This window comes from Orycteropus afer, unplaced genomic scaffold (genome assembly GCF_000298275.1).
Source record: "Orycteropus afer afer isolate SDZICR_OR568_19922 unplaced genomic scaffold, OryAfe1.0 scaffold00402, whole genome shotgun sequence".
In the NCBI taxonomy this organism is placed as follows: Eukaryota; Metazoa; Chordata; class Mammalia; order Tubulidentata; family Orycteropodidae; genus Orycteropus; species Orycteropus afer.
In genome coordinates, this window is record NW_006921989.1 from 1,791,168 (window position 1) to 1,815,265 (window position 24,098).

Sequence of the window (24,098 nt, forward strand, 5' to 3'; positions counted from 1 at the left end):
ATCAGTAGCTGCAACTACCGTTACCAGAGGCTTGTCTGGCTCCAGGTGCTGTGTGAGATGCCCAGCCCACAGTAGGTCCTGTAACACTATCCCACACTGCTGGGGGTCCCTGAGGCTTGCTCCCTAAGCACCTTGTTCATTCCCTTTTTAGTTCCCATTGTATTTATAATTTGCTTGTTCGGGTGGCTATCTTTGGTAGTTACATAGAAGCTCCATGAGGTTAGGGATTGCACCTGTTCATGGTTATATCCCTACATGCATTAGTAAACCTGTGCCAAGTGATTGTCTCCAAAGTGCTTGTCAGTCTGGGACTGTGCCCTTGAGTTCCAGGCCTTGTGCCGGTATCTCTTGCCAATGCTGTTTAGAGAGCTTGTAACGTCCAGCAGGACCTTCATCTCACACCTTCATCTCTCAGCCTCCAGCAGGGCCCTCCTCATCAGAGTCTTGAATCCGACCTGTGTAGACAGTCCTCACCTTGCGCCCTTTTTCCTCCTGTTCCCATTCCCATGCACCTGCCATCTACCAGCTTGCTGGGCCACAAGCCCTGTAGCCAGTCCCCTTGACCCTGGCTTGGCCTCCCTCACTCCCATCTCCTGGTTGAAGCCTCTTAGTTCCCTTCCTCCAACCTGAAAAAATGGTGTGTGATACCCCCCCACTGCCACCACTGGTCTATACCTGCTCCTAGCTTTCTTGCTTCTATTCAACTCTATACAGTCTTTTTTTCAAACAGCACTCGGAAGTACCTTTTTTTTTTTTTTTTTTTAATTAGGATTTGGGTGAAGATTTACAGAGTAAATTCACTTTTCATACAGCAGTTCACATATACTTTGTCTCATGTCATTGACCAAAATTTACAGTGCAGCAGCTCCCCTCCCACTTCCTCCCCATAGTTACCTCCTCCCAGTGTCCATCCCTTCATACTCTTCTGCACCCTGAGCTATCTCCCTGTGCATAAGCAGCCCTTCCTTCTCCCATGATTGTTCTCTCCAGGGCGTGTGTCTACTTGAGGTAAATGTTCAACTCACATGCCTGTACTTTGTTTGGCTGGAAACCACAGTTGTGGGTTCAATTCCAGACCTGAAGGGCAGCTAGGGGCCATAGTCTCAGTGGTTCCACCAGGCTCTATTGGACCAGCAAACCTGGTCCCCACCTTCTTTTTTTTTTTTTTTGCCTCCAAATGATTTTGAGTTTTGTTCCACATTGTTCCCCCTCTTTATGCAGGATCTCCTACATCCCTTCCAAGTGGATGGCAGTGGTAGCTGGGCACCATCTAGTTCTTCTGGTCTCATAGTTGTACAGGTTGCAGATCGGATGGTGTACCAGTCGCTAGGACTGATTGTTTGGGAAATACCTTTTAAAAATTACTTTACATGATTGTTTGGGAAATACCTTTTAAAAATTACTTTACATCAGATCTGTTCCTGGGGTGGAAACTTTCCTGCTTGTCCCATCACCTGTCCAGTAAATTCCATTCTGTCCCTCTCCTGCCCTTTTTTCTTTCCCTGCCTGCGCTGCTCTTTCTCTTTAACAAGTCAGACAGGATCCTGCCCCAGGGCTTTTCGTACAAGCCGTGCTTGGGCCCCTTCTGGTCATTCATGCCTTACTACTGAGGTCACAAGGAACTCTGGTGGTATAGTGCCTAAGGCATTTGACTGCTAACCAGAAAGCTGGAGGTTCAAACCCACCAGCCACTGCACCAAAGGAAGACTGGGCAATCTACTTCCTTAAAGATTTGTTGTTGTTGTTGTTATGTGCCTTCGAGTCAGACCTGACTCATAGCGACCCCTCCTTGTGTTTCCGAGGCAGTATCATTACAGAACCACCCCAGAGTTTCCAAGGCTATAATCTTTCCGGAAGCAGACTGTCACATCTTTCTCCTGCAGAGCAGCTGGTGGATTCGAGCCACTGACTTTCCTTGTGCATCTGAGTACTTAACCACTGTGCCACCAGGTCTCCTGCAGCTTACAGCTCAATAAATATGTGCTGAAAGTGAGAATAAGCCTTCTGGTTCTCTCTAAGGGTCCCTTGGTTTCTAGCTCAGGACACTGAGGTTCGGTGGCCCCGCGTCTCCTCCATGTCTGCCTAACTCCTGAGGCTGCCTGCAGTCATGCCTTCAGGTTTCCTGTTTGCTCTGGCCTGAGGCAGGGTCACAGGGGTCCCCTTGTGGCCATCTTCCTCTGTCTCTGTTGTGGTCAGCGGCCTATTCTGAGTCATTGTCTGCCTTGTGACCACTAACCTCAAGGGATGGATCTTTCTGAAGCTCTGGCTTTAAAGAAAGGGCCTGGGCAGGCTCTTTGTAAACAGATGGGACTTCTCACCACCTGTCCTTTTTCTGTCTTTGTGCCCAGGTTGCAGGCTCGCATTGCACACCGAATTCAGGAACTTGAAAACCTTCCCGGGTCCCTGGCCGGGGATTTGCGAACCAAAGCGACCATTGAGCTCAAGGCCCTCAGGCTGCTGAACTTCCAGAGGCAGGTGGGGCTCAGGCGTGCAGCCCGATGCCGTCAGACAAGGGGCTTTTCTGTCAGCACTGATGCTGGGAGCTATGCGCTGCTTGCTGGGCAGTTCTGAAGTGTCCCTCGGCCGGGAACGCAGGCCAGCCCGTGCCTTGTTAGCTCACTGCTTCCCCCTCCTCTCCTGCACAGGCGGGTCTCTGGCCGTTTGTGGAATGAATGAGCATGTCCCTTCCCTAAGGCAGCAGTTGCCACCTGGAAGTGGAACACTTGGGTCTGTTTCTGAGGGTGTTGTACTTTTGAATGCCTCATAGAAATGGGGTGTGTGGTTGAGGGAAGACAGAGCTGGAGACCTGCAGGTACGGGGGGGACCCTTTTGCTGGGTGTCCTGATTTGTGCCTGGGAGGCGACCACAGGCAGAGCCAGCACAAATCAGGACACTTAAGAATTGCCCACAGCTTTGGTGCTTAAGACATTTACAAAGAGTTCATCTGGAAGCAGCAGCATCTGCTTGGTGTGCCCTTGTGGCAAACATGAGGTCATGTACATAGCCTGCTTCTCCTCTTCCTTCCTAAAGCTGCGCCAGGAGGTGGTGGTGTGCATGAGGAGGGACACGGCCCTTGAGACGGCCCTCAACGCCAAGGCCTACAAGCGCAGCAAGCGGCAGTCCCTGCGCGAGGCCCGCATCACAGAGAAGCTGGAGAAGCAGCAGAAGATCGAGCAGGAGCGCAAGCGCCGGCAGAAGCACCAGGTGCGTCCTCCTACCGCTGGCTGGCTGCCCCGCCCGTGTGCGCCTGAGTGCCTTTTATATTTAAACACGTCACATGTTTCTAGTTCACCATAGCAGGATGCTAGGCGTTAAGGATACAGTGGTAGACAGGACCAAACCTGTGCTCTCCGGGTAAGGGGGAGATGGACAGTAATCAAGTCTGCCCATAACCTGTTGGGAGGGGTGGGTGTGACAGTGGAGCAGGCATGGAGCCTGAAGGAGCAGCTGTTAGACAGGCTGGTCAGGAGTTCTCTCAGGGCAGGGGAGATTGGAACAGACATGGGAGGAGCCACACAGACAGTGGGAGGAGCGCTTTCCAGAGCAGGAGGTGTGAAGGCCCTGGGGCTGGAGCGGGTCCATGTGCGCCATAAGAAGCAAGAATCCCAGTGTAGGCAGAGTGGAGTGAGTGAGGGGAGTGGGCCCTATGGGCCGCGGGGAGGGCCTTGGCATTTGTTCTCAGGGAGGTGGGAGCCGTGGAGGATTGTGGGTAGAGGAGGGACCGGTCTGACTCAGATTTTTGCAGGCTCACTCAGGGAGTCTAAAAACACAAATCAAGTAGGTTTGGGGCTTGATTCTGTTAATTGTTGTTCATTTATATTTTCTAATGTTTTTCTCCAGTCAACACCTACTGTTAGTATAGTTTAAAATAACATAGGAAAGAAGGGAATACCCGAAGTTAACCGCTGTTAACATTTTCCCAGTCTCCTTGTGTGTGTGTGTGTGTATATATATATATATATATTAATCAAGGAGCTGTGGTGGTGCAGTGGTTAAAGGATTTGGCTGCCAACCAGAAGGTCAGTGGTTTAAACCCCCTAGCTGCTCCTCAGGAGAAAGATTATGCAGTCTACTTCCTAGAGATTTATATAGCCTTGGAGTTGGAATCAACATGGCAGTGGATTTGGGTTTGGTTTATATAATAATCAAAACTGGGATTTATAGTATGCACAGTTAAATCACTTTTTAAAAAAATTAACACACATGTACCTGTTGTTAAGTATTCTTGAAACATGGTATTTGATGTCTGTGTTATATTCTATCTCAATCGGTCCAGTATCCAGTAATTTGTATTTATTATTTCCCTGGGAATGTGCAGTTTATTTTCCACTTTTTTGATACTGGAACCTTTTTTTTTTTTTTTTTAAACCAATCTCTGATAATTCCTTAAAATCAGTTCCTAGGTATGGAGTAACCTGGCCCGAGGGTGGGAGCATTTTAGAAGCCTTGAACGTGCCATGCCAGTCGCCCTGCCAAAGTTGTGCACTCATCTGTTGTGTACAAGGGCCCTCCCTACTGCCTAGTTGCCAGCACTAACTTTTATCATTAAACAGAGAAAATGGAACCTGACGAGAACCACTTTACTGTTTTAAAACAAGCTTCTTGTAAGGTTTCCCTTAATTTACTTGGGGAAGCATCATAGTGATCCCTTTCAGATTGCCTCCTTCCCGTGTGTCCCTGCAGGAATACCTCAATAGCATTCTTCAGCATGCCAAGGATTTCAAAGAGTATCACAGGTCGGTCACAGGCAAAATCCAGAAGCTCACAAAGGCGGTGGCCACGTACCATGCCAACACAGAGCGGGAACAGAAGAAAGAGAATGAGAGGATTGAGAAGGAGCGAATGCGCAGGCTCATGGTAACTAACTTTCCCACCTTGGGGACTTTGGCCCCTTCTGATCTGTGGGCACTGGGTGGTGTATGAGGAGGAAACAGGGCTTTCCTAGTGGTGCACTGAGGCATTTTGCACTCAGAGTTAGAGGTGGCACAGAAAGAAAGAAAGGGACTGGGTTTGGAGAGCTGGGTTCAGGCCTTTTTTACCCGGTCATTCTGACACATGACTTCGGGCCAGTTAGTGGCTAGCCTGTGTTCTCCTGTGCAAAGTGGAGATTAACCACAGATGAGTGATCCTGCTGCTCACCTGCCCTTCTTATCTGATGGTGTGTTCAAGCGTAATTCACTGATTTGACAGATACTAGGGACACCGTTGTGTGTACAGGGACAGAGTGAGCAGGACAGAGTCTCTGCTGTCATGATGTTTGTGTTTATGCTGGAGAGAGATACTCAGTGAAACAAGCAGGGTGGCTTTGAATAGCGTAGAAAAGGAAGCAGGACTGGGGTGAGAAGATAGGTGGGAGTGCAGTCTCAGAGCAGACCCACCCCTGGCTGCGGAGCTCTAGAGTAGCAAGGCTAGAGGGGAAAGAGAGCCAAGTATGACAGTCAGCAAGTCAGTCCGTGTCCCTGGCACAGTGGTAGAGGGGCAAGAGGCAAGGCCAGAGAGCTCAGGAGGATGGGTTTTCGGGGCCCTTGCAGGCCACGGGGAGGGCTTGGGGGTTCATTCATCCTGAGCCTGATGGGGGAGCCTTGAGAGGGTTTAAGCTGGGAGGTGATATGATCTGAGTCACTCCTAGAAAGATGAGGGGGCTGCTGCAAGGGTTGTGAGAGCGATGCTCAGCTTGTAGCAGGTGGAGAGAAGGGTTTGGACCTGGGATGTGTTTCACAGACAGAGGACAGGACTTGCTGATGGCCTTTTTTAATGGCTCCTGGCAGGGTCCAGCACTCAGGAGGTGTTGAGGAAATACCTAACTGAAAGGGGATCGGTAGGTATGTGAAGGGGCTATTGCACAGTGCTAGTGTGAGCTAAGAAGCCCCTCATTGTTTGCCTGGTTGCTGGTTAACAAGCCCCCTGGGGGCTTGCTGATGGAGCTTGCCTGGCTCGATGCCAGTAGACGTGTGTATCTTGTGAACCAGTGCCATAACTCCCTACACCTTCACAGGCTGAAGATGAGGAAGGATACCGCAAACTCATTGACCAGAAGAAGGACAAGCGCTTGGCCTACCTCTTGCAGCAGACAGATGAGTACGTGGCTAACCTCACTGAGCTGGTGCGGCAGCACAAGGCTGCCCAGGTCGCCAAGGAGAAAAAGAAGAAAAAGAAAAAGAAGGTAGGATTTGTCTAGTTGTGTTTTGCATGTTTTTGCTTTGACCTCCTAGGTCAGAAAGTGACTGTATCTCTCTTGACTTCTAGAAGGCAGAAAACGCAGAAGGTCAGACCCCTGCAATCGGACCAGATGGTGAGGTGAGGAAGCAATGTTTCTTCTCACGGAAATGTCAGCCCAGTCTCGACCTCAGTCTGTTTTGTCCTTTTTTTTTCTTTTTTCTTTTTAACGTACAAAAACTAGATGTGACGATGGTAAGAATCCAAGCGTGTTCCCTTACCACCACCCCACACCCTCCTCACTCCCACACCCCAGAGAGAACACTGTTAAGCATTGGGTGTGTTTCCCTCCAGGGCTTTTTCTATGAATGTGCTACATTATATTTTTAAAAAAATATATTTCAACATAGTTTCAGACTTACAGGGGAGTGACAAGAATAGTACAGAGAATGCCTATATAAGATTTACCCAGCTTCCTCAGATATCAACATTTTCACATGTGATATTTTTTTTCCTAAACCTTGTACCTTGCAGATAGGATGCTCCGCTACCTACCTGTAATTCTGTGTGTATTTTCTAGAAATGAGGTCATTGGCTTCCATAAACTCTGCAGAGTTATCAAAGTCAGAAAACAAATGTCAATGCAATACTTCACCCATTGCTCCTGTATAAGCCTGGGTAGTTTTCAAAGACTAGGTCATTATGCAAAAATCAGTGTCCTGTGAAAGTGGAGGATCACAAAATGGACGATGACCACATCGTTATATAACTGCCAGATCACATCATCACGTAAGCCAGAGCGCTGAGAACAACGGTGCAGCTAAGTTGACACGTAACCTTAAGCACCACCAAAAACCAGACCAAACTCACTCCCTTCGAGTTGGTTCCAACTCACAGCGACCCCTCCTTGGGTTTCTGAGGCGCTATCTCTACGGAAGTAGATTGCCCAGTCTTCCTTCTGAGGAGTGGCTAGTGGGGTTGAATCACCAGCCTTCTGGTTAGCACTCAGACGCCTTAGGCACTATGCCATCAGAGCTCTTCAGCCAGCGTTAATTCTCACCTCGAAGTTCATTACTGCTAGATGTACATCATTAATGTGCAAATTAGTCAGGTGGATTTTTTACTCTTGTAAATGTGAAGTGTCAGGTAATGAGATAGTAAGTGAGGAGTAGGTGTGTTATCTAATCTGCTGACCTCATTAAGATTTTTCCATTTGTCCCTCTAATATCCTTCACAGAGAAAAAAATCCTGGATCCCACGCAGCATTGCCATCCTTTATTCTCCTTTCATCTTTAGCAGTTCCTCATGATTTCTTTGCTTTTTGTGACCTTGACATTTAAGAGTACAGGCTAGGCATTTTATACATTGTCCCTCAGTTTGGGTTTGTTTGATGTTCCTTTGTGATTAAATTCAGGTTTAGTGTTTTTGGCAGGAGTACCCTGAAGTCATGCTGCATTCTGATTGCATCCTATCAAGGGTGCATCATGTATATTTGTCCATCACTGAAGTGATGTTGACCTTGATCATTTTCAGCTTAGTGTGCTGGCTTTTTGTAAACAGGAGTGGGTTAAGATTTGGCCCATGGGCCATGCTTTGCCAGTCCCTGGTACAGAGACTCATGGGCTCTTATTTAATTGAATGGATTCTGGCCCATTACTGTCATTATTTATTTGGAGGCTCAAATTGTTGCTGCAGTGCCCTTTTGACATGTCCTTATTATTCTTTGAGTGTGTCTACTTTCTGGCACTAGCTGTCCCAGGCTCATCTTGTACTTTCCAGGCCCCAGCACTCATGTCAGCTGTTTCTCCAAGGAGCCCTGGTTCCTTTTATTAGAGAAGAGTATTTAGAAACCAAAATCTGGCTTGAAGTGTGCTCTTTGCTGCTGAGATGTCCTTGCATCTAGACCCTCTCAGCAGAGAGCTCTAGGAAATAGGTAGGTGTAGACATTCATGTCTGCAATAGTGTTTGTATATGTTGAAAACCTTGAGTTCATGCTGATACTTCCAATTCTAATCCAGCATCCACAGGATTATTTCCTGCCCCTTTTCCTTATTTGTAACAGTGAGAAACCTGGCTTCTCCACTAGCCATGATAGATTGACTTATTAATCCTAGGTATATAGAAAGTAGATTAAGAATTGCTAATCTGAGTTCACGCTTGTAGACTTGTCATCTTTCACTGTATGGCACAGGTGCTTATTTAAGTCATACATGTAATCCCCTCTGTAGAAAAAAATTTAGTGATAATAGAAGTAAAAGTGTCTGTTGCACCCACGGGCACATATTAATCTTGGTTTATATTTTCTTTGTACTTTTTCAGAAATCTTTTTATTATATATGTGTAATAATTTATTTTATCTTTGTTGTTGATGAGACTATACACAGAACATGTGCTAATTCAGCAATTTATACATGTATAATTCAGTGATAAGTTAATAATTGAGTTATAGTCTTCAAGTTATGCAGCCATTCTCAATCTCCTTGTCTGAGCTGTTCCTCCCCTTTTAGCATAAACTCACTGTCCCCTAAGTTTCCTACATAATATTTTGAGTTTCTGTTGTCATTTTGATCTCATATAGATAGATATTTTTGTTGCTGTTTTTTTTTTTTTTTTTTTTTTGCCAGTTCATTTTTTTGCAGCTATACTATATCCTGGCAGCCATTAAATAATCAGCTGTGCAACCCTACTCTTAATCTGTGGTTTTGCTGTCACCCCTGACCCCCTTTCCCTCTTGCCCACCTCTTATAACCCCTGATAAACTTTGCTCTCTATATTTTGCCTTTTTATGTAAGTGAGGTATAGCATATTTGTCCTTTTCTTCACACACACACCCTCTTCGTTCTGGTTTGTAATCATCTGGGTCTGTGTAGACACTCAGCAGACCATTTTTGACAGCTTCCCATATCAAGTCATACAGTTGTATTTGCATTGTGCTGTGTTGACTTATTAGACCTCTTTTCATCATTCACACTGACAGTTGTTTAGGTTGCTCAGAATCCTGCCGAGCAGCTCGGGGGGAGGGGATCACAGCTGGTGGGCTGTTCCGTTGTTTGCTTTGCCCGTTGCACACAGTGTTGTAGTGAGCGTTCTTGTATATTCTTTGTTTATAGTTTATGCACACAGAGTCCTGTAGGCCCAGTTCCTGGAAGTGGATGACTATAGGGACAGACTGAAACATATTTATTTCAAATGGTTTTATTTGAAATGTTGTATTGCAGTTTTTTTTTTTAAGAATACGTGTTGGAATTTTACTACCGTACAAGGCCTCTTAAGGCCCTTTGAAGGGCTCAGGTTTCATAGTAGGAAAGTTGAGGTCCAGGCACTCCATCGGGTAATTATTGTCTGGCTGCTTTTCCTGTTTAGTAATAGCCGTCATCACTTGGCCACGACCTGTCTGTCAGTTTGTTGTAGTGGTGGCTTGCGTGTTGCTGTGAGACTGGAGGCTGGGCCATCACTGTGTCATCACTTGGTTATAGTTATAGATTTTACTTGGTTTCAGCTAGTGGTTCACAACTGTGGCTGTGCATTCCAGTCACTTGGTGAGCTTTCAGAAAAGCAGGAATGCCCAGGCCTCACCCTAGAGCAGTCAAGTCAGAAATTTTTTGGGAAGTGCCGGCCTTAGCATCTTTAACCACTCTCCCAGGGAGCCTATAGGGTTAAAGGTCACTGATATAGAAGCCATCTGCACAACCTGTTCAAGGGGCTGGGGGTCACTGTTGCCTTCCATGGAGGGCCACTTATGAGGGTGAGGTTTTAAGTTCATGGAGACTAGTATCTTTCCACGTTGGCAGCCTGTGTGGTCAGTGAGTGCAGCATTTTGTGGGGAGGGGGAAGAAGGTAAAACTTGTGGGAAGATGTTATCCAACCTTTCAACAAAACCCTTTATCCTCACCTGAGGGTTTTCTCTGGGAGAGTTGAAGGCATCAGTGATGGGGGGAATGTTCATCCAAAGTTGGCATCTCAAAACCAGGAATTCGGTGTTTGTTGCTAAAAAGAAGTTCATTATTTTATCTTTGCAAATATTCCAGTTAGCCGTTTAACAGAAAAGAATCGGGACCCTTGCAAAGTCTGCAAGTACAGTCTTGGGGGTAGTGGAAGAGTGAATAGTAGGGTCATGTGTATCAAAGAGGAGAAGCATCTGTATCCTTGTTCCTATGCCAGGAGCCTGGTAACAGTGGGCACCTGTGCAGAGAGAAATGTTGGGGCAGGACACGGGTCTGGGAGAGTGCACACTGTATACTCTTGAATTTTGAACTAAAAATGAAACGTGTCAATTAAATTAACTTGAAGAGGTAGCTGTCATGTATCTAAGACTGATGGATTATATAATTTTATTAATTATTATTCATTGATGTCAAGTTGATTCTGACTCATAGTGACACTATAGGACAGGGTTGAACTGCCCCATAGGGTTTTTAAGGTTGTAAATCATTATGGAAGCACACTGTCACATCGTTCTCCCGTGGAGCAGCTGGTAGATTCAAACCACCGACCTTTCAGTTAGCAGCTGAGCACTTAACCCCTGTGCCACCCAGGCAACTGGATTATAAGTATACAAGTAAACCATTTTGATAACCACCAGGATTGTTTGTGTGCTGTTATCTGGGCATGGAGTTGGGAAAGCTCTTCACACGTGGGCCCTGATTCACCTTGTTCTTTTCTGGACACATGAGGTATGGAGAACATGGAACGTCCTGTCATGTGTGTGAATCTTTTCCAGCCTCTGGATGAAACCAGCCAGATGAGCGACCTCCCAGTGAAGGTGATCCATGTGGAGAGCGGGAAGATCCTCACGGGCACAGATGCCCCCAAAGCAGGCCAGCTAGAGGCCTGGCTCGAGATGAACCCAGGGTGAGTGGAGCCTCATGTTCCAGATGTGGCTAGATGTTGAGTTGACATTCGATCTCATTCCAGAGGAATTGGCCAGGAGAACTTTGCTTATACTTGGATATCAGACTGTTTACTAGGGAAAGTGAATCATGGTAGGTCTGGAGAGAGATATACTAAAATACTAATATTTTTCTAGGTATGAAGTAGCTCCAAGATCTGATAGTGAAGAAAGTGGCTCAGAAGAAGAGGAAGAGGTAAGCCCCGTAGCACTCTGTAGTGTGACATCCACCCCTGTGCATTTACCCTTGAGTGCTGTGACCCTCTGTGATTGGTGGGCATTGTATTGGGCAGGGGGCAGCTGAGGTATGGTCCTGGCTGAAAGTTGCTGCTCTCGGGCTTCACTGTCTACTAGGTAGCCTCTTGCCACAAATGGTTATTGAAATTTGTAGTCAAATTAAAATTGCACTTCTTCATTCATGCTAGCCACATGTCAGATGCTCAGTAGGGCCCCTCCATACCAAAAAAGATACGAGATTGTGTACTGAAGTGTTTCTAACTCACAGTAGATCATGTGCATATTGCCCTTTATAGTACATTCTTTGGAAACAGATAAATGGCTGCAGTTACTGTATGTGTGCTGGAAATCATTTAGTCATGCCCACAGTGAGGTTCCTTCCAGCTTTTCACTGGCAGCGTGGTGCATTCTGCCCTGTTAGCCTCCCTCACCTGCCCTTCAGCTGCCCTGAGGCTCCCCACAGCTGCCTGTCACTGAGTATTGCTCTTCCTAGAAGGCTTTGCCAACTCTACAGGTTTTTTAAAAGGGAATTTTAACGTGCATTTCTTTGATTGCTCTTAAGGTGGGGCATTTTTCAGGAATTGCTGACCATTTAGATTTGTCTGTGAATGGTCTGCTTTATTTGCCCTTTTCTAATGAGTAGTGAATGGTTTTTAACTATGAATTCTTTTTTTTTTTTTTTTAAATCTGATTTGGGTGAAAGTTTACAGAGCAAATTCACTTTCCATACAGCAGTTCACACACACGTTGTCTCATGACATTAACTACGATTTACCCCAATGCAACAGTTCATCTCCCACTTCCTTCCGATAGTTACCTCTTCCCTGTGTCCATCCCTCCATGCACCCCTGCCCTGTGAGCTGTCTCCCTGTGCATAAGCAGCCCTTCTTTCTCCCATAATTGTTCTCTCCAAGGAGTGTATCTACCTCGGATACATGTTCAACTCATATGCCTGTCTTTTGTTTGGCTGGACACCACAGGTGTGGGTTCAATTCTAGATCTGAAGGGCAGCTAGGGACCATAGTCTCAGTGGTTCCACCAGGCTCTATCAGACCAGCAAACCTGGTCTTCTCCCCCTGCCCCCCAGATGATTTTGAGTTTTGTTCCACATTGTTCTCCCTCTCTATCCAGGATCTCCTACATAGATCCCCCTCTGAGTGATTGACAGTGGTAGCCAGGCACCATCTAGTTCTTCTGATCTCATAGTCGTATAGGCTGAGGATCGCATGGTGTACCAGTCCCTTGGACCAGTTGTTTCCATGAATCTTTGGTTTTCTTCATTCTTCTTTGCTCTGGGCGAGGAGAGACGCATTGTTGCATCTAGATGGCTGCTTGCAAACTTTTAAGATCCCTGTCGCTACTTACCAAAATAGGAGGTGGAACAGTGTTTTCTGTAGTATGTTATGCCATTTGAGTCAAGATACATACTGTTAATTTTGGACATGTTGTTTTCATTCCATTCAAAGTATTTCCTAATTTGCCTTGGAATTTCTTTATGGACCCTTGGATTATTTATGCTGTTTAATTTTAAACATTTGAGGATTTCCCAGATTTTTTTCTGTTGTTAATTTTTATTTTAGTTCTCTTATGATCTGAAGAAGAAATACCTTATATGATTTTAATCCTTTTAAATTGACTGAGATTCTTTTTGTGGTTTAGCGTTCTGGAGACTGTTCCATGAGTTCTTGAAAAGCATGTGTATTCTGTAGTCTTTGGGTGGAGTATTCTTTATATTTTAGTTGAGTTGGTCTGTAGTATTTTTAAAGTCACCTGTATCTTTAATTTCTGCTTATTCTATCAACTACTGAGAGTGAGGTAAAAGTTGCAGATAATTTTTTTTTTTAATATGTTTTATTGAAATATAATTTATGTAAAGTTAAATACACAAAACTAAAGTGACAGGGGTCAGTGCTTTTTTTGGGGGGGCAGTATTCCCTCCCTTTCTCCTCCTACCCCTGGTAACCAACAAAGAAAGTTTCCTTCCATATATAAACCTTTCCTTGACTTTTTACAATAATAAGCTAATACTGTATTTGTCCTTCAGTGATTGACTTATTTCACTCAGCATAATATCCTCCAAGTTCATCCCTGCTATGAGGTGTTTTGCAGATTATACATTATTTAGTGTTGCGTAGTGTTCATTGTGTGTATGGACCATAGTTTGGTTATCCATTCTTCTGTTGATGGGCACCTAGTTGTTTCCATCTTTTTGCTACTGTAAATAGTGCTGCGATGAGCATGGGGGTGCACATACCAAATATTCTTACTGTCTGTTTCTCCTTTAAATTTGGTCAGTAGTTGCTTTATGTAATTTGATGCTTTGCTGATAAATGTCTGCACGCTTAGCAATTGTACCGTCCTGTTGTGTTTAGCCTTTTATTAGTATTAAGTATTTCTTCATCTCTAGTAATATTTCTTTTCTTAACATCAGTTTTGTCTAGTTTTGTGTGCTGTTTAGTGTAGCTACTCTGGCTTTTTTATGGCTACTGTCTGCATGGTATATCTTTTTCCATTTTACTTTCAGCCCATTCATTTCTTTGACAGCTGAGTCTTGCTTTTTTTTAATCTAGTATGACCATATCTGCTTTTTGATTGCGTTTCTTGGACTGTTGAGTTTACATTTGCCATTGTGCTATTTCTTTTTTTATATGCTTCTTACTTGTTCTTCTGTTCCTCCTCTACTGCCTTTTTTTTTTTTTTTTTTAAGTTGTGGTTGAGTATATATAAGAAAACTAACCATTTTTACATATGTAATTCAGTGATATTAATTACACTCTCCATATATGTAAGTAGGATAATACAAAATTTGTCTTTTAGTGTCTGACTTACTGTACGCAGCATAATATTTCTAGGTTCATCCGTATTAGAGCATGTATCAGAACTTCATTTTTCTTTATGGCTGAAAAATATTTCATTTTATAGCTGTCCTCATTTTGTTTATCTGTTCATCTGTTGATGGACACTTGGTTTATTTCTATGCTTTGGCTATCGTGAACAATACTGCAGTGAATCCGTGTACCTCTGTTCAAGTGCATGCTTTCCAGTCTTCTAGACGTATACCTAGGAGTGGAATTGCTGGATCATATGGTGAATCTATGTTTAACTCTTTGAGAATCTGGCAAACTGTTTCCTGCAGCAGCTACAGCATTTTACAATCTCACCAACAACAGATGAAGGGTCCATTTTCCCATATCCTAGCCAACACTTCATTTCTCATTTTTCTTACAATAACCATCCTAGTGAGGTGAAGTAGTATCTCGTTATTTTGATGTGCGTTTCCTTGATGACCTAAACATTTATAATCTGTTCATGAGCTCATTGGCCATTTGTATAACTTCTTTGGTGAGATATCTGTGCAAGTCCTTTTCCCATTTTTTGATTGGGTTTGTCTTTTTGTTGTTGAGTGTAGTTCTTTATATGTTTTGAATATTAAACCCTTATCTGATATATGATTTTCAAAATATTTTCTCCCATTCTGTAGGTTGTATCTTAACTTTATTGGTAAAGTCCTTTGACGCACAAAAATTTTTAATTTTCTCTTGTTGTTTGTGCTTTTGTGGTGCCCCATCCAAGAACCCATTGTTGAAAACTAGGTCCCAAATCGTTATTCCTATGTTTTCTTATAAGAGTTTTATGGTGTTAATTCTTACATTAGAGCATTGATCCATTTTGAGTTAATGTTCAAATGTGGTGTGATTTTGGAAACCAGCTTCATTCTTTTGCACGTAGAGCTTCAGTTGTCCTGGCACCGTTTGTTGAAGAGACTGTTCTTTCCTCATGGAATGGCATTGGCAACCTTGTTGAAAATCAGTTGAACATAAATGTATGGTTTATTTCTAAACTCTGAATTCTATTCCATTAGTCTATTTGTGTATCCTTGTACTGTGAGTGAGAATTGATTCAATGGCAGTGAGTTGGGTTTGGTTTATACTAGTACCAGACTGTTTTGATTACTGAGACCTTTTATTTTCTTCTTGTTTTTCAAGATGGTTTTAAGATATTCAGGACACTTTGAAATTCTGCATAAGTTTGAGGATTGGCTTTTCTATTGCTGCAAAGAATGCTGTTAGAATTTTGATGGGAATTATATTGTCTCTTTTTCTAGTTTGTTGAGTGTTTTTATTATGAAAGGGTGTTGGATTGTGCCACGTGCCTTTTCTGCATCGATTGGGATGTTCCTGCGGTTCTTTTCCTTTGTTCTGTTGATGTGGTGTGTAGTGTTGAACAACTTGCATTCTTGGAATAAATCTCACTTGGTTATGGTATATAATCCTTTTAATGTACTCTTCATTTGATTTGCTAGCATTTTGTTGTGGTTTTTTACTTTATCTGTTAGCAACAAATTCTCTTTCTGAGTTTGGGGATGTATTTAGTTAACCTTCATTTTGGAAGGTTAGTTCACCTGGACATAAAATTCTTGGTTCATAGTTTTTTATTTCCTCTCTCTCTTTCAGAACTTGGAGTATATCATTCTGCTGTCTTCTGGCCCCTTGTTTCAGATGAGAATTTAGCTCCTTTGTACATGATAACTCTTTATGCTTTCAAGATTTTTGCTTTCCCTTTGGTGTTCAAGCTAGGCTGTAAAACTGTCTTTTTGTGTTTATTCTCCCCACTGTTTCTTTTTATTTGTATTTATTTCTCCCTGGTTCAGCTTCTTGGTGGTTAATGCCTTAGTTCTTAGTGTTCCTATAACAAAAATACCACAGGTAGGTGCCTTTACTGAGTAGAAACTTCCCTCTCCCCACCGGAGGCTAGAAGGCGGTCCTCAGGGCATCCACTCTGGAGGCGGGTTCTCTCTGGGAGGAAGTCTGCCCAGCTGCTCTAGCATTCCCCCAGCTGTCCTTGAAGATCTCCTCAGGCATCTCTGTTTACCACATTTGTACTTACTTGCTTCTGTGCCTAATCTCCTTTTTTGTCTCAAAAGAAATTGGCTTAAAACACACCCTATTTTGATTATGTTCTCATTAACATAACAAATCCTGTTCCCAAATGGGATTACATCCACAGATACACAGATACAGGGTTTAGGATTCACATTATACATTTTTTGGGAACATAGTTTAATCCATAACAGGTAGTTTTGTGTTTTTTCATCAGATTTGGGAAGTTTATTATTTCTCTTGTCTTCTTGAGAATCGATACTTGTTGGTTCGTTGTTGTCATACTGTGCTTAAACTGTGGCGTCTTTTATTTGTTGAAACATGTTTACAATAGCTTTGCACATATTCATACCAATAATGACTTTGAATTAATTACAGCTTCTGGAAACAGGTGGGTTAGATTGACTGCTATTTCTCCTGGTATAAATCGCCCTTTGTTGTTTCTTTGTCTTACTTTGTTGTAGCCGGTCTGGGCCTCTCTGGGTGTGGTGGCATTTTGTTGATTTGTCTGTTTTAGTACCTTCCCTCGGCTAAATCTATGAAATCCTTCCCCCCACACTTCTGGTGTCTCTTCAGGTGTTTTTGGTTTACTTTTTTTAAACTCTTATTGTTACGTTTAATCCTATCTTTCTAGGAGTGGCCCTATTTTCTTCATGAATTTGTGATCCGCCCGAGATTGTACACAGACACCTTGAGTCAGGAGGCTTCTGTCTTGTGCTGATGGATCAGTGTGGGGAGGAGAGCACATTGCCGCATTCCAGCTGTTTTCATGGCTTCCCTGGCTTTTGCTTTCTGCTGGGCCCTTTCTCGTCTCCTCTGTTTTGTCCAGTGACGACAAATCTCATCTCCCCGAGTAGTGCCCCTGGGCCTGGTCATTGTCCACCACTGCAAACAAGTACACCCCCATCAGCCCACTGCCAGTCCTCACAGCCCACCCACACTGGTAGAACCTTCAAGTTAACAGAGCTAGGAGCTGAGGGAGATGGACTTGGTTTTAAGAAAGAGTTGCAGACTCCCCCTTTTTTTTTCCCCCTTTAATAATTGTGATTTGGGTGAAAGTTTACAGAGCAAATACACTTTTCATACAGCAGTTCACATACACTTTGTCTCATGACATCGACCACAATTCACCACAATGCAACAGCTCCCCTCCCACTTCCTCCCAAGAGTCACCTCTTCCTGTGTCCATCCCTCCATGCACTCCTGCCCCTTGAGCTGTCTCCCTGTGCATAAGGAGCCCTTCTTTCTCCCATCATTGTTCTCTCCAAGGAGTGTATCTACCTAATGTAAGCATTCACCTCATATGCCTGTCTTATTTGTTTGGCTGGAAACCACAGGTGTGGGTTCAATTCCAGATCCAAAGGGCAGGTAGGGGCCGTAGTCTCAGTGGTTCCACCAGGCTCCATCGGACCAAACCTGGTCCCACCTTTTTTTTCCCCAAATGATTTTGAGTTTTGTTCCACATTGTTCTCCTTCTCTATCCAGGATCTCCTACATAGATCCCCTTCTGAGTGGTTGATAGTGGTAGCCGGGCACCATCTAGTTCTTCTGGTCTCGTAGTCGTAGAGACTGCAGATTGGATGGTATACCTGTCGCTAGGACTAATTATTTCCATGAATCTTTGGTTTTCTTCATTCTTCTTTGCTCTGGATGAGGAGAGACCCATTGTTGCATCTAGATGGCAGCTTTCAAGCTTTTAATATCCCAGTCGCTACTCGCCAAAGTAGGGGGTGGAACAATGTTTTGTATACTATGTTATGCCAATTGAGCTTGACGTCCCCTGTGACTATGGTCCTGAGCCCACAGGTTCAACTACTTGGTCCCTCTTGGTACCTGGCTGTGACCAAGAAGTGACTACAACCTTGGCCCTTTCCCTTGTCAGCTCTACTATATACCTGTGAATTTAGATCATACAAATATACTTATAGGACCATTGTCTGCCAACTCTATACATACTCCCTGCTTCATGTTGTTGTTGTTGTTGTTATTTGCCATCGAGTTGGCCCTGACTCATAGCGACCCCTCCTTGGGTTTTCGAGGCAGTATCACTACGGAAGTAGGAATGCCCAACCTTCCTTCTGAGGAGTGGCTGGTGGGTTTGAACCTCCAGGCTTCTGGTTAGCAGTCAAGTGCCTTAGGCACTATGCTACCAGAGCTCCTAGCTCCCTGCTTCATAGACATACCTAATAGTTCAGCCTGTCCACCCATCTATCCACCAGAATACTCATGTTTGCCTTCACTGACAGTGCAGTACTGTATGTGCAAAAGGTTCATGTTTGTTGTCTGTACCTCCCTATGTCTTCCTCTTCTTCAGTGCCACCATGTTGATCACTCAAATTTGGTATATTGCCCTTCTCTTCACCCAAATCAGTACTTATCTCTACTTACCTAACAGTGTTCCCACCCCTCCCCTCCCACTCCTGGTAACCAACAAAGAAAATTTCCTTCCATAGATAGACCTTTCCTTAACTTTTACAGTAACAGACTAATACAATATTTGGCAGACTCCCATTTTTTTTACCTCATGCATGAATCACAGCACTCACTCAATTTAAAAGTTTATTTAAAAAAGCCTTGTAAGCTGGTATGCCTGTTTCACCAGTGTTATCTGATGTATTTTAGATGTTCTAGCCATGTCACTAAAGCTGGAGTAAATTCAAAGCAACGAATACTGAAAGTTGGCTCTAAAATGTTAGGAAATCCAAAAGCATGAACTGAAAAACTGCTATAGTAGGTTAGACAAAGAATAAATGTTTAATGCCTATTGGATAACGAGGGTAGGAGGATAGCAGCAAAAGTACAGAGTTCTCTGATATAACCTGAGAAAGAGGTATCTTGGGTCTGTGCTAGGAAAACTGAAAATAGTTCGTGGTGTAATTAAAAGAAGATGCAAATAAGAGGCATGTCACATTCTGGGATAGAAAGAGGGGGTGGGGGTTGTAAAACATCACTTGCACAAGTCTCGTGTGCCCGTGGGGGCCGTGAGCCCCGTCTCTGGGAGCGCACACAGGCTCGTCTCTTGGTAGGAAGAAGAGGAGGAGCAGCCACAGCCAGCCCAGCCGCCTGCCCTTCCTGTGGAGGAAAAGAAGAAGATTCCGGATCCAGACAGCGACGACGTCTCTGAGGTGGATGCACGGCACATCATTGAGTAAGGGCTCCCTTGACTCCTTCCTCCTCAGCAGCCTCCTGCCAGGTGGCACTGGCAGGAGCAGTTAGAATCCACCTCCTTCCCCGGATGGCACTAACTCTCCAGCTGGCAGCCATTGTGGGAACACCAAACCCATTAGTGTCCATTCATTTCTGATTTATAGTGACCGCATAGGGCCAAGTAGAACTGCCCCATAGAGTTTCCAGAAGCAGACTACCACGTCGTCCTGCCGCAGAGTGGCTGGTGGCTTCAAACTGTTGACCTTTCAGTTGGCAGCCAAACACTTTAACCACTGTGCCATCAGAGCTCCTGGAAACACAAACAGGCACAGTTTATTGACTTCAGATTTCATTTCTCTTTATTGAAATTCAACATGGAACAGGTATTCATATGGTTCATCATCTGCTTGAGGGTAGCTGGGGTATGTGCACAGAAAGTCTTCTCACCTGGGTTCCCCAGCCCTCCCTGAGGGCAGGGTCTTTGACCTTCTTCCAGAGATACTCTGTGTATCAACAAGCAAAACGTGTGTATGTTTCTTTTCCTGTGTGTATATGTAAATGGGGCACACTGTTGTGGGCACCTTGCTTTTCTCCCCGCTCTGTCTTGGGGATGATCTGTGTCTGTGCACAGAGGACGTCCTCCCTCTCTCACAGGTGTTAGTGCTGCGTCGTGTGCTGATACCCTTGGTTATGGAGCTAGTCCTCCACTGGGCACTGTTAGGCCATTTGTCAAGCACAGTTGCCATTAATGTAATTTCGTCATTGCTTGTGCTGCGTGCATTCATGGACACTGTTAAAAAAGAAATGAGACAATGGAGAGTATTTATGTTACAGATTGGACAGTAAGCACTAGAACAAACACAGAATTCTTTGATATCATCAGAGAAAACATACAGAAGAAAACCCCCCGCAGAGCCAAGAAAACACAGAAGACAGTGGGAAAGATTTGTAACCAGATATGAAAACAGGAAACATGCCCAAAGCAGCATGACAGGAGGTAGATCACACACTTGCACAATCACTAAACGTCCCATTAGGAAGTCACACTTTTCAAATGAAAAGAATTTCATAGTGGATCACAAGCAGCCAGTGCGTGAATGACTCTGTTTCTCTGCGAGGCTTTTGAGTGTACCCTTTCCCATTGGCTTTACAATCTCTCGGGAGAAGGGGTGCATCTTATGAGAAGCTTCTGGGCTTCTGGCTAGAAGTAACGTCTCTTGATACGGGGTGATGAGATAATCAGTGCCGTCCTTCTAAGGCAGGGTAGGGACCCAGGGCACCCAGGAGTCCACTGTCGGGCCCCACTGGGATTACTGCTTGCTGCCTTCCCTGTCCTCAGGCTGTCTAGCTGCACTTTTGCGTATCGTACAGCTCAGCCACAGGTAAATGGGCAGAAAGCCGTGCTCCACAGGGCCTTGTGTTGGAGCACACTGTTGCAAGGAGGACTGTGTATTCTCACACTGCATTCTCCATCTTCCAGGAATGCCAAGCAAGATGTTGATGATGAGTATGGTGTGTCACAGGCCCTTGCTCGTGGCCTGCAGTCCTACTACGCCGTGGCTCATGCTGTTACCGAGAGAGTGGACAAGCAGTCAGCTCTGATGGTCAACGGCGTCCTCAAGCAGTACCAGGTGAGGGAGCAGGCGGGGAGGCCGCACCCGGATAGCAGTCTCTGGAGAGGGGTTCTCAGGTTGTAGGTGGCCATGTTTGCAGTCAGCTCTGATGGTCAACGGCATCCTCAAGCAGTACCAGGTGAGGGAGCAGGCGGGGAGGCTGCACCCGGGTAGCACTCTCTGGAGAGGGGTTCTCAGGTTGTAGGTGGCCATGTTTACATACCCAGTTGGTGCTAGCATCAAGCAGACCCAGGTTCACATTCTGTTCTTAGTCTTTTGGCAACTCCCTTTCACCTCTGTGTGTCAGTTTCCCCGACTGAAAAGCAGAGACATAGTCTGTTAGGGTAGCCATGAGGATGAAATGAAACTGTAGTAAATAAATACCTAATGGATGCTCGCCGGGTGCCAGAACAGGAATGCTTTATATGCACTTACCTTTGAATCCTTGAACAACCCTTCAAAGTAGGTGCTTTTATCCTTTACATTATACAGGGCAGGGGATAGGGGACAAATGAGGAACAGAGAAGCACAGTGATTCCTTAAAATCACACAGCTAATGACTGGCTGAGCCAGGAGCAGAACCCAGGTCTGGGCGCATGTGTGATTTTTACTTGGAGCTCTGCGTTGTGTGAGACAGGGAGGGGCTGGGCACTTGGACATCAGGGGCCAGGAGCTCTGTGTGGAGCTCTTTCTTGTATGAGGTGTCGTCAAAGCCCCTCCCACAGACAGACCCTCTGTGAGGAAGGCTTGATACTGGGTCTGAACACTTTGTCAGGGCCTGGCCACGAGTGGGCACGAGGTAGAGCTGCTCTTAGTAGAAATTTCTTCTTCTGGGGCCCACAGTCCTGAGTTCATCTGGAAGCTCTCAGAAAGGACCCCTGGACTCCGTCAGAGAACAGGCCTCCCTGGCTTTCCATGTGGTGGTGACCCCTGACTGCTGCTCTTCCCCAGCGTTCCTTAGATGAACTCTCCAGCTCTCCATGCTGCCATCAAGCTCCAGAGAGGAGAATTTCTAGAGGCTAGTGTAGTCGCAAAAATTAGAACTTGACCAGAACTTGCTTCCTTAATCTATTAGGAAAATGTTCAGATTTTCCTTCTTCGTAAAATTAAATTCACTTTGCAAACCACCTTTCTTTCCTTCCTGGGCTTCAGAATGCTTGCAAGGTTTGGAAAGCCGTTGCCTCATCTGTGGAACATTAGCCAGTTGTTAACCCCTCAACCAAAAAATCCAAACCCATTGCCGTTGAGTCGTTTGCGGCTCATGGTGATGCCATGTGTGCTGAGTCGAACTGCTCCGTAGGGTAATCTTTACATAAGCAGATCTCCAGGCCTTTTTTCCACAGGGAGGGTTGGAACTGTCAACCTTTAGGTTGGCATTTGAGTGCAAACTTCTTACATTACCCAGGAACCTTTAACCCCTCCATGTCTCCCGACTTGCAGTGTCACATGGGCAATCAGGTTTGTGTCCTGCATAGGGTAGTGCCAGGCAGGCCATAGACATGTGACATAGCATTTAGAAAATTAGCTGTTTAATGTATACCAAGGAAAGAAACTTTATTTGTGTATGTTATGAGCACAGCCAACCTGTGATTTCACAGAAATTATCATTAGGATGAGGGTAAATGAAAAAGGTTGATTTAGAGAACAGTGCTCATAGGTCAGGGTGGTGGCAGGCAACATGAGGCACACGCTGCGTCAGGCCTGCCCGCCCTTCTGTCCTGGCTCAGCCCCCTCTTGCCTTGCAGATCAAAGGCTTGGAGTGGCTGGTGTCTCTGTACAATAACAACCTGAATGGCATCCTGGCCGACGAGATGGGTCTGGGGAAGACCATCCAGACCATCGCGCTCATCACGTACCTCATGGAGCACAAGCGGATCAACGGGCCCTTCCTCATCATAGTCCCGCTCTCGTAAGTGTGCCCACCACACTGTGACCCCTGCTGCTCTGCTTAAGGGCACCCCCAGCTGTAGCCCAGCTGCCGCCTTAGCTTCAAGGGGCAGACTAAGAAAGGGGTGGGTGGCAGGGGCCCTGTCAGTTATCCTTACAGGGACAGCTCCTCATCCAAGGTCCTTGGTACTTCCCCAAGCCCCATAACCAGCACATTTGATGTGTGGAAGTCAGAGAAGCCAAAGACCCTCCACTGACAAAGTGGGATGGGGCGCTTGATGACTCCTTTGCACACATCCTATTTCTGCTTCCTGGTTGTGTGGCTGTGCTGCTGAGGGCCTTGGAGCCCTTTCCATCCCATCCCTGCCTAGCCCTCGCAACTCAGACATGTTTGGACCTAGGCCCCAAACAGGCCCCAGAGGCTCTCACTGACCATCTCTCAGCTGTGCTGGCCTCTTCCTCCAGCAGGCAACCCTCAGCTGGCCAAGACTCCACCACTGCGCTGGCATTCCTCTTCCCAGCTCAGCATTGGCTGGGAAAATTCTCTTGCCTAGGCTGATTCAATTGGCCCATCATAGGTCACATATCCAGCCCCAAACTAATCACTGGCCTAATAACTAATCTAATCACTAACTAATCACTGATTGGCTAGGCTTCTGCCTGGAGACTTGGCCTGGCCCTGGAGCATTGCAGCTCCCAAAGCTGAGACCACTTCGGCCTGAAGTCCCTGGTGTGGATGGGAGGGGCTGGGAAGCTGAGTGCCTCTCCCTGATGCCCATGGGAAGATGCTCTCCTGCTTTTAGAACAGCAAGATCTCTGGAGCCCATGGGCCACAAGGTGGGGGCTGGCACCGTGACCATCCACGTGAGATTGGGTGAGGGACTGGTGAATCCTAGAACTGTCTCAGAATTTAACTTGGAGAGGTTATTTCTTCATTTGGCTTTTCTCATTTTACTATTTTTAAAAAAACTTTTATTGTGATTTGGATGAACATTGACAGAGTAAATTCCTTTGCCATATAGCATTTCATACACATTTTGTTTCATGACATTGACTTCAAGCCCCATAATGCAACAGCACTCTTCCACTTCCTCCCTGTAGTTAGCTCTTCCCTGTGTCCTTCTTTCCGATGCATTCCTGCCCCCTGAGCTAGCTTCCTGTGCCAGTACTGCCTTTCTGTTCTCCCATGATTGAGCGTTCTAAGGAGTGGCTCTACCGTGATATAAATGTTCACCCTATATGGCTGTTTGTTATTTGGCTGGAAGCCATAGGAGTGAGTTCAGTTCCAGA

At 45.3% G+C, this 24,098-nt stretch overlaps 1 protein-coding gene across 1 annotated transcript in view; it reads left to right on the forward strand.

Moving 5' to 3' along the window:
- Positions 1-24,098, forward strand: part of SMARCA4 (SWI/SNF related, matrix associated, actin dependent regulator of chromatin, subfamily a, member 4) — an 88,402-nt gene that overhangs the window by 13,951 nt on the left and 50,353 nt on the right. Inside the window, exons 6-15 of the mRNA XM_007953594.2 lie at positions 2,349-2,475; positions 3,031-3,204; positions 4,684-4,857; positions 5,996-6,163; positions 6,247-6,297; positions 10,877-11,007; positions 11,183-11,240; positions 19,188-19,309; positions 20,789-20,939; positions 22,667-22,830. Of these exons, the coding sequence (XP_007951785.1) occupies positions 2,349-2,475; positions 3,031-3,204; positions 4,684-4,857; positions 5,996-6,163; positions 6,247-6,297; positions 10,877-11,007; positions 11,183-11,240; positions 19,188-19,309; positions 20,789-20,939; positions 22,667-22,830 (1,320 nt within the window). The remainder of the gene's footprint in view (positions 1-2,348; positions 2,476-3,030; positions 3,205-4,683; positions 4,858-5,995; positions 6,164-6,246; positions 6,298-10,876; positions 11,008-11,182; positions 11,241-19,187; positions 19,310-20,788; positions 20,940-22,666; positions 22,831-24,098) is intronic.